Here is a 9,306-nt window from a genome sequence, read left to right as displayed (position 1 = left end):
ACCGGAGAAGTCGGAGCGGGAGCCATGGCCGGCGGCACCGGCGGCACCGGGACGACGAGGGGCGACGCAGGCGGAGGCCGCGGAGCCGGGACCGCAGGTGGGCATCGCTGCTGGCCCTCGGGCAGCGCCCGGTCCAGCGCGTGTGGAGACCCCGGCGCTAGGAGACCCCGAGTTAATGAGAGGCGTTCGTGCCTGGGCGCTAAAAGGCGCAAAGGCCCCGTGGCGGCAGCGTCTGCAAGGAGCCCCGGAGGGAGCCGAGGGGGAGAGGTAGTGGGAGACCGACCTGATCGCGCGGGGTCTGTGCACCGTGTCCAGGAGTCTGGTCATTATTTGGAGGGAAACGGAAGTCGTGGGGGATGACACACACAGGAGGGAGGAGTGCTGTGGTCTGGGCCGACTTTGGCAAAACTTTCTGTGGCTTCCCCTAGAGAAGGCGCTGGGAGGGCTAAGTGGAATGACACCAGGGGAGGGGGTGGACTGTTGGCCAGGCAACAGCGATGATGCCGGCCTTGACCTCAGAGAGGCAGAGGAAACGGATAGATTCGAGAGGGGTTTGGAGGTAGAGTCGACAGCCCTTGCTCAGAGGTGAGATGTCAGCGGGCGGCGAGCTGACGATAAGTGACAGATCGCACCACTTGGGGTGAGCCCTAGCCTCCCTGTGCCCCATAGACCACAGGCCTCCCCGCTTTTACTCCAACTCACCAGATTTAATCCACCCTCAGGCCTTTGCACTGGCTGTTCCCCTATCTAGAATCAGATGGCCCGTCTCCTGCCCTGCCCACTTTTGTCGGGTCTCTGCCCAATGCCACCGCCACAGAAGCGCCCCCCCAGCCCTAAACTGACCGGGTTCCCCGGCTTCATCCCCGGTAACTGTGTCATTATTCTGTGTGAGCATGCTCTGAAATTGTACTCTTGTGTTTTCGCCCGAGGGGCCCCGGGAGTGTGGTGGTTACATTTTTGCACTGCGATGTGCCAGGTGTGCAGCTGCTCCCAGAAAGATAGCTGAGGCGTTCTACTCCCTTTTAAAAAAATCATTTTATTGGGGGTTCATACAACTCTTATCACAATCCATCCATCCATCCATCCATCCATCCATCCATCCATTGTATAAAGCACATTTGTACATTCGTTATCCTCATCATTCCCAAAACATCTGCTCTCCACTTAAGCCCCTGGCATCAGCCCCTCATTTTCCCCCCTCCCTCTCTGCTCCCGCCTCCATCATGAACCCTTTATAATTTATAAATCATTGTTTTGTCATATCTTACACTGTCCAACATCTCCCTTTACCCACTTCCCTGTTGTCTGTCCCCCAGGGAGGAGGCCACATGTAAATCCCTGCAATCGGTTCCCCCTTTCCACCCCACCCTCCTGTTACCACCACTCCCACCACTGGTCCTGAAGGGATCATCCGCCCTGGATTCCCTGTGTTTCCAGTTCCTATCGGTACCAGTGTACATCCTCTGGTCTAGCCAGATTTGTAAGGTAGAATTGGGATCATGGTAGTGGGAGTGGGGGAGCATTTAGGAACTGGAGGAAAGTTGTATGTTTCGTCTTGGTACACTGCACCCTGACTGGCCCGTCTCCCCCCACGACTCCCCTGTAAGGGGATTTCCAGTTACTATGATGGGCTTTGTACTCCTCTAACCAGTTACAGTCTTGGAAACTCGCAGGAGGGTCGCTATGAGTCGGCACCGACTTGATGGCCATGCTTAAGGGAGCATGAGTCTGTGCTGGAGTGTTGTGTGTTCTTGTCAGGACCCCAGATGGTGAACCCCGTTGCAGGCCCTCAGTACCACCCCTTTGCCAGACAAACACCTGTCCGTCAGCCCTAAGGAGACCTTTGTTGTGCTGCCCGCAGGTCAGATTCGGAGGAGAAACGTTGGCAGCGGCAGGGGCGGAAGAGCCGGAGCCCGAGCCCGGCACCTCGCTGGCACTCAAGGGACACGTCTTCCCCGTCTGACTCAGGGGACGAGCACCAGAGGGGCAGGTGGGCCCAGCAGAGGCAAGCACGCTCTTGGTCCCCAGGCTCCTCGACGTCCAGCTCCATGTCCCCTGACCGCCTCCCCAGCCTCCGGCAGGCAGCTGTGTCCCGGAGCCACCAGCAGAGCCTGCAGGAGCGGCTAAGGCTGCGGGAGGAGCGGAAGCAGCAGGAGGAGCTGATGAAGGCCTTCGAGACACCGGAGGAGAAGCGGGCCCGGCGGCTGGCCAAGAAGGAGGCCAAGGAGAGGAAGAAGCGGGAGAAGATGGGCTGGGGCGAGGAGTACATGGGATACACCAACACCGACAACCCCTTCGGCGACAACAACCTCCTGGGCACCTTCATCTGGAACAAGGTCAGCCTGGGTGCCCAGCTGGGGTAGCTCTGTCCCTAGGGTCCCCAATAGCTGCGTGTCACGTGGACCAGCTTGCCTCTTTCAGGTAGCCCACCACCACAAGACTAGCCTTTCAAGTACCTTCTTAGGGCTGGAGAGGGGCCAGGCCAGGCCCACCACAGGGCAGGGGGCTTCTGTGGCCCCTTGATTCCACAGACCTGGTGGGGGTCAGCTGACCCCAGCCCGCCTTCATCTGGAGCTGAAATGTCACCCCTGGGTGATTTAGCGAACAGGAACTTATCACCGCCCAGGTTGGGAGGCTGGGACTTTAGATTCAGGTTGTCAGCTTTTAGGGGAGGGTCCCTCTTTGGGGGTGCCCCTATGTGACCTCATTAGCATGACAGAAGTTGCCTGGATGTCAGAGATCCTACGGGTCAGCATGGAATTGTGCCCCGTAGGGTTTCCCTCAGCTGATCTGAGGCCTGGGTGGGTGGGGTAGGGGGTGGTGGGAAGAGAATAGACCGGACCAAGATGCCTCTGGGGCAGCCACGCGTGTTCCTCGAATCCCTGCCCAGGGACCACCCGGGGTGGGATTGTATTACTGGCTCTGGGAGCTTCTTAGCAGGAGTCAGGATAGTGGAGGGAGGCCCCCTACCCCAGAGCCGAACACACGCTCTGCCTGGGCCACATCCTCCATCTGGGGGTCCAGGCCTCTCTGGGGGTGGGGCTCTGAGAGCTGGGCCCCTGCTGCCCAGCCCCTCCTTCCCCCTTTCCCGGCTGAAGCTCCGTGCTGTGTCCTGCAGGCCCTGGAGAAGAAAGGCATCGGCCACCTGGAGGAGAAGGAGCTGAAGGAGCGGAACAAGCGGATCCAGGAGGACAACCGTCTGGAGCTGCAGAAGGTGGGCGCCCACCCAGCACACACCCACCTTGAGCCGAAGCAAACCACCACTGTCAAGTCGATTCATACGATAGCAGCCCTGTAGGACACAGGATAACCGCCCCAGTGGGTTTCCAAGGCTGTCAGTCTATAGGGGAGCGGGCAGCCGCGTCTTCCTCCCCCAGAGCACTAGTGGGTTTGAACCATCAAGCTTGATTGGCTACCCAACAGCTAGCCTGCAGTGTTACTGCAGGGCCATTGAGTCCCTTCTGAGCCCTGGCGAGACTCTAGGGCAGGGTAGAACCTCCCTGTGCGTTTCTGAGACTGTCAGCTTCAGAGGAGTGGAAAGCCGGGTCTCTCTGTTAGCCGGGCTCCATCTAGATTGGCTTAGGGCCCAGAAAAGCCCAAGCGGGTCTGCTTTCAGGACTAGCTGGATCCAGGCGCTCAGGCAGTGTCTTCAGTTAGCTGCACGCCGCCGCCTCTCAGCCCTTGGGTTTTACCTAGTGGCCGCTCTGGGCAGAAAGGGCCCCTCCTGCCCCCACAGTTCTTTCAAGGTCTGGGTATCCCGAGCTCCGCCCACCTGGACCAGGATTGGCCCCTCAGCCAGGACCCCGGTGGTTCCCATGAACTGAGGGCAGCGGGTGTCCCACAGGTGAAGCAACTGCGTCTGGAGCGGGAGCGGGAGAAGGCCATGCGGGAGCAGGAGCTGGAGATGCTGCAGCGTGAGAAGGAGGCGGAGCACTTTAAGACGTGGGAGGAGCAGGAGGACAACTTCCACCTGCAGCAGGCCAAGCTGCGGTAAGGGCCTGGCAGGGGCAGGGCCATGTGGCGGGGCGGGGCCGGCCTGGCAGGGGCGGGGCCAAGCGGCGGGGCAGGCGTGCAGGAGGCTGGTCCTGCTGCGCTCCGGGCTGGGCTGGGTGGGGTAGTCAAGTCATGGTTGGGGCTGTACCTGCGCACGCACGCGTATACACACACAGTCACCTGTTGACTCCCGCATTCAGCCAGTGAGGGCAGGGCTGGGCTTCCTGGTGAGGGGCTCCCTGCTGTGACACGCCTGCCCCTCCAGCTCTAAGATCCGCATCCGGGACGGGCGTGCCAAGCCCATCGACCTGCTGGCCAAGTACATCAGCGCCGAGGACGACGACCTGGCCGTGGAGATGCACGAACCCTACACCTTCCTCAATGGGCTGACCGTGGCCGACATGGAGGACCTGCTGGAGGACATCCAGGTTCCTGCCCGCCAGTCCCCGCAGCCCCGCCTAGACACTTACAGCTCTCCACCCCGCTCAGCCTTCCCAAAGAGCACACCCCCGTCCCCCTTTAGCCCTGCGTTGACCCCTGGATGCCTCTCCCCTGCCCATGAGGGTGCTCAGCCCCGCCCTTACGGCCCTCCGCCCCCGCAGGTGTACATGGAGCTGGAGCAGGGCAAGAACGTGGACTTCTGGCGGGACATGACCATCATCACCGAGGACGAGATCTCCAAGCTCCGCAAGCTCGAGGCCTCCGGGAAGGGCCCCGGTGAGCGTGGTGTCCCTGGGCAGGGGGCAGGGCCTGCAGACTCCTCTGGCAAATGTCCAAGTCCCCCATGCCACCTGACCTGTTTCTCCATGAGTCATTAACACGGCCCCCTTGCATGGGGGGCTGGCAGGGGGCGCCTTGCCTCTCATCAACACCAGGGGGCAGCACGTGGGCAGCTGCTCCAGGCTGGGGACATACCAGGCGGTACCCGGTCGGAGGCCCCACGCAGCTGTGCACCGCCCTTGGCCTCCTTCAACCCACAGTTTAAATTCTTACGCCCCCTCCGTGTCCTAACGCGGGAACTAGTGCTAAGCCCCCCTGGCCACCATCCTGCATGGCCCACACAGGCTTGGGGGAGGAGGTGCCCTGTGGGCTATGGAGTAGCACCCCTGGCCTCTATCAACCCCAGCCTACTAGGGCCCCGTTCCCACCCAGACACCCGGCCTCCCGTGGGCATCAATGCCGCCCTCCCATTGAATGGCACTCTAACATTACCGCAGCCCACCGCGTGGGGGCATAGCCTGGCGGTGACCATCCCCGCTCCCCCTCCTCCCAGGATCCTGGGCATGCGCATCAGCATGAGGGTGGTCGGGGCATTTCCTTCCTCCTGGGGAAATGAACCGGTCCCTTTTATCTCTGTCAGTGTGTTGATTCTCTCTCCCCCGTGGGCTGCCCTTGGGTGTCTGTGTGCGAGAGGGGCATGTGGCAGCTCTTGGGCAGGGGTGTTCCTGTCCAGGCTGCTACCCAGCTTAGTGGCCTCTGTGGGGCGTGTCACTCCGCGGAGCCCAGCTGCCCTGTCTGCACAGGGAGGACAGGGCAACCTGTGCCCCAGGGAGGGCGTGTGAAGATGGGATTGGCTGAAAGCGCACAACGCGTAGTGCATGCTGGGACAGCGGCTCTCTGAGCGCTGGGACCCCCGACAATGACGCTTCCAGCCCATGTTGTTATTGAGTCGGTCTGAGCCCGTGTACAACAGAACACTGCCCAGCCCTGCGCTGGCCTGGGCACTGCCCCTAGGCCCATTGTTGACACCCACCGTGTCAGTCGCATCGAGGGCCGCCCTCTTTCGCGGATCCCCTGCTTCACCAAGCCTGATGTCGTCCTCCAGCAGCATTAGGGGCTGTCACTGCTCTGTGCCCAGCAGCTTCCAAGGCTGTGGCCTTTGCCAGCCTTGCTTCTGAGCTGCCTCTGGCTGGGGTGGAAATTCTGACTTAATGGTGGAAAGGTTTGCATGTCTGGGCACTCCACAGATGTTAGCACATTACAGAGCAGGGCAGGAGAACGGCGCCCGCCCCCAGGTGGGCATCCCCCCTCCCACTGGGCAGCTTAGGAATCACTGTGTAGAGCCCCACATCCTCTTGTCAGTGCCACTGCCCAGTCCCTCACTGTCACTGCTGGTGGTGTAGGGGTGAGCCTGGATCCCACCTTACTGGGGGCTTGACCACAACTGCCTCTCCACTTCTGGGGTATGGTGGGGGGGCCCTTCTCCCTCCCACGCCCATGTGCAACTCTTCCCCCCTCCCCCGTGTCTTCTCCACTCAAGAGAGCGTGAGCCACCATCCAGGGCTACACAGCAAGCCCACCAGGGTAGGGGCTGATCCAGAGGCCAGCTGCTGAGGTCCCCTGAAATAGGACCTATGGAGGGTAGAGGGGTGCGGTGCATGTCTGCTTGGCTGGCGCCGCTGAGAACACACCAGCCATCCAGCCGTGGGGGGGCTCAGCTTACAGGGGTCCTGGGTGGGGGGTGGCCAGGCTAAGGGTCTAGGATGCCATGCTGAGCGCCCCCTCCCCCAGGTGAGCGCCGCGAGGGCGTCAACGCATCTGTCAGCTCAGACGTGCAGTCGGTCTTCAAGGGCAAGACGTACAGCCAGCTACAAGTCATCTTCCAGGGCATCGAGGGCAAGATCCGCGCCGGGGGCCCCAACCTGGACATGGGCTACTGGGAGAGCCTGCTGCAGCAGCTGCGTGCGCACATGGCACGGGCCCGGTGAGCCCCGCCCGCCTGGCCCCCTTCCCCTCCACCCCCTGCATACTTGGCAGGGGTCCTGTAAACATGTAGCTTGGCGCTGCCTCCCTGCCCACGTTCCTTCGCTCCCCACAGCCTACCATCCTGGCTCCTGCTCCCCTCCCCAGCCCTGGAAGGTCCTGAGGCGCGGAGTGGGCAGTGGAGGCCTGACCGCCCCTCCCCCGTGTCCCAGGCTCCGCGAACGACACCAGGATGTGCTGCGGCAGAAGCTGTACAAGCTCAAGCAGGAGCAGGGCGTGGAGAGTGGGCCCCTCTTCCCCATCCTCAAGACCGAGCCGCCCTCGCCTAGCCGCAGGTACCCCCGCCCCCCTCCCCTCATCTACCCTGCTCTCCCCCAGCCCCTCTCCTGACTCAGACTTGTCCCCACAGTCCAGAGCCCGAGGAGCCAGCCCCGGCCCCCAGTCCCGCCGGCCCTTCTGCGGAGGGCGGCCCGGAGGAGGGTGCAGACACAGGCGCGGGTGAAGGCGAAGGCGAGGGCGAGGGCGAGGGCGCGGCAGCGGAGGGCGCAGCCGTGCTGCTGGAGGAGGACCTGATTCAGCAGAGCCTGGACGACTACGACGCGGCCCGCTACAGCCCCCGCCTGCTGAGCCCCCACGAGCTGCCGCTGGACGCCCACGTCATCGAGGCCCACGAGGACCTGCAGCGCCTGCTGCTCTCACGCCAGCAGCTCCAGGTCACAGGTGCGCAAGCGCCCCGCCCGGCTCACGCCTCTCCGATGCCTCTGCGCGCTCCGCCCCACTGGACCCCGACTCCCCCAACACCTCCTTCCCGGCCCAAGCCTCTCTGGCTCTAGGCATGCGCGCGCATTACCGGCCCACACCTCTCAGGCTCCTGGGTGCACCCCCGGTGCGGGAGGTGCATCAGGTCCCCCTTCTTCCACACCGCTCACCCACCCTCACCACCACCCCGCAGGCGACGCCAGCGAGAGCGCTGAAGACATCTTCTTCCGGCGGGCCAAGGAGGGCATGGGGCAGGACGAGGCGCAGTTCAGCGTGGAGCTGCCGCTGACCGGCAAGGCCTACCTGTGGGCCGACAAGTACCGGCCGCGCAAGCCGCGCTTCTTCAACCGCGTGCACACGGGCTTCGAGTGGAACAAGTACAACCAGACGCACTACGACTTCGACAACCCGCCGCCCAAGATCGTGCAGGGCTACAAGTTCAACATCTTCTACCCCGACCTCATCGACAAGCGCGCCACGCCCGAGTACTTCCTGGAGGCCTGCACCGACAACAAGGACTTCGCCACGCTGCGCTTCCACGCGGGCCCACCGTACGAGGACATCGCCTTCAAGATCGTCAGCCGCGAGTGGGAGTACTCGCACCGACACGGCTTCCGCTGCCAGTTCGCCAACGGCATCTTCCAGCTCTGGTTCCATTTCAAACGCTACCGCTACCGGCGGTGAGGCCCACGTGCCATGCAGGACACCGGGACAGGAAGGAGGGAGGGATGCCGCTGGCCTGCCCCTCCCTTGCACTTGGACAAAGGGATGGGGGATGCTGCTGGCCTGCCCCCAATCTCTCTCTGCCCCCTGGACCCAAATAGGGTTCTGGGGCACTGCTGGCCTGCCCTACCCATGGGCCCACTGGGGACCCAGGCAGAGGCGCCAGGGAGGCCCTGGTGGCATTTCCCTGGGGCCATGTCATGCTGAGGCTGCGCCTCCTTGCTCCTTGCCTCAGTCACCCTCTCTGAAATGCACCTGGGCCAGGGGAGACTGGAGACAGCTGACCGGTCCCAGCCTAGAGCCGGGCTGAGTGAGGCCGGGCTATGCCCTGAGCCCCTTGGCCTGTGGAGCCAGACAGCACCTCCCATGTGCCCTGAGGGCACCAAAGCAGGCTCTCCTGTCACATCCCGGGCACTGCACAGGGGGCCCCATTTTGGAGAGCCCTTCCTTGGCAGAGTTGTCCACTGATGGCCCACCACGAACCCGAGCTGGGACCACACATCGCCTGCCACTCAGGACCCAGAACACCCCACCCCCACAGCCACCAGGCACATGGGGACTACCCAGAATGTGGGCAGCAGAGACTGGATCAGAGCCCATGGGGGCATCCACTCCCCCACTCGAGCAGCTGCCAAGAAACGCCACCACATCTACGTTTCTCAGAAGGTTGAAACTCTGGAAACAGCCACTCCCTGCAGGTGGTCACAACCCCACCCACCCCACCCCCACACCACACCTTGTCAGGAAATGTCATCTGCCCTTCAAAGCATTTTTAGGTTAAAACAAAAAATACCGCCAACTTCCCGTTTCTTAATAAATGTTCTATTTTAGAGTAAAGGGAGGGTCGTGCAGAGCCAGGACAGTTTGCTTGCAGCCTGGCCTCGGTGTCCCCTCAACATCTGGCGTGTCAGGACAGCGGATAGCACTGGGTCGATGGTTTTTAACCACAAGCTTCCCGCTTGGCCGCCCCCCCGTCATACATAACTGTCTCCCTCGTCTCCTATCCGGCAGGGGCTGATCCCATTCTCCAGCTGGTAATACTGATGCAAGGGGGGCAGCACGGCCACTTGAGGACAAGCTCGTCACCCCCATTTTGCAGTATAGATGCCGGCCGGAGACATTTGTGGG

The 9,306-nt window shown here is 62.4% G+C and overlaps 1 protein-coding gene across 1 annotated transcript in view; it reads left to right on the top strand.

The window, feature by feature from the left end:
• Positions 1 to 9,015, top strand: part of CACTIN (cactin, spliceosome C complex subunit) — an 11,791-nt gene extending 2,776 nt beyond the window's left edge. Inside the window, exons 3-12 of the mRNA XM_004714384.2 lie at positions 11 to 97; positions 1,862 to 2,336; positions 3,119 to 3,214; positions 3,845 to 3,990; positions 4,259 to 4,421; positions 4,596 to 4,710; positions 6,505 to 6,697; positions 6,909 to 7,031; positions 7,106 to 7,416; positions 7,649 to 9,015. Of these exons, the coding sequence (XP_004714441.1) occupies positions 11 to 97; positions 1,862 to 2,336; positions 3,119 to 3,214; positions 3,845 to 3,990; positions 4,259 to 4,421; positions 4,596 to 4,710; positions 6,505 to 6,697; positions 6,909 to 7,031; positions 7,106 to 7,416; positions 7,649 to 8,139 (2,200 nt within the window). The 3' untranslated portion in view covers positions 8,140 to 9,015. The remainder of the gene's footprint in view (positions 1 to 10; positions 98 to 1,861; positions 2,337 to 3,118; positions 3,215 to 3,844; positions 3,991 to 4,258; positions 4,422 to 4,595; positions 4,711 to 6,504; positions 6,698 to 6,908; positions 7,032 to 7,105; positions 7,417 to 7,648) is intronic.
• Positions 9,016 to 9,306: the final 291 nt, after the last annotated feature.

Source organism: Echinops telfairi, unplaced genomic scaffold (genome assembly GCF_000313985.2).
Source record: "Echinops telfairi isolate 266 unplaced genomic scaffold, ASM31398v2 ScPeMD7_7459;HRSCAF=8497, whole genome shotgun sequence".
In the NCBI taxonomy this organism is placed as follows: Eukaryota; Metazoa; Chordata; class Mammalia; order Afrosoricida; family Tenrecidae; genus Echinops; species Echinops telfairi.
This window is presented reverse-complemented; position numbering and strand designations above follow the sequence as displayed.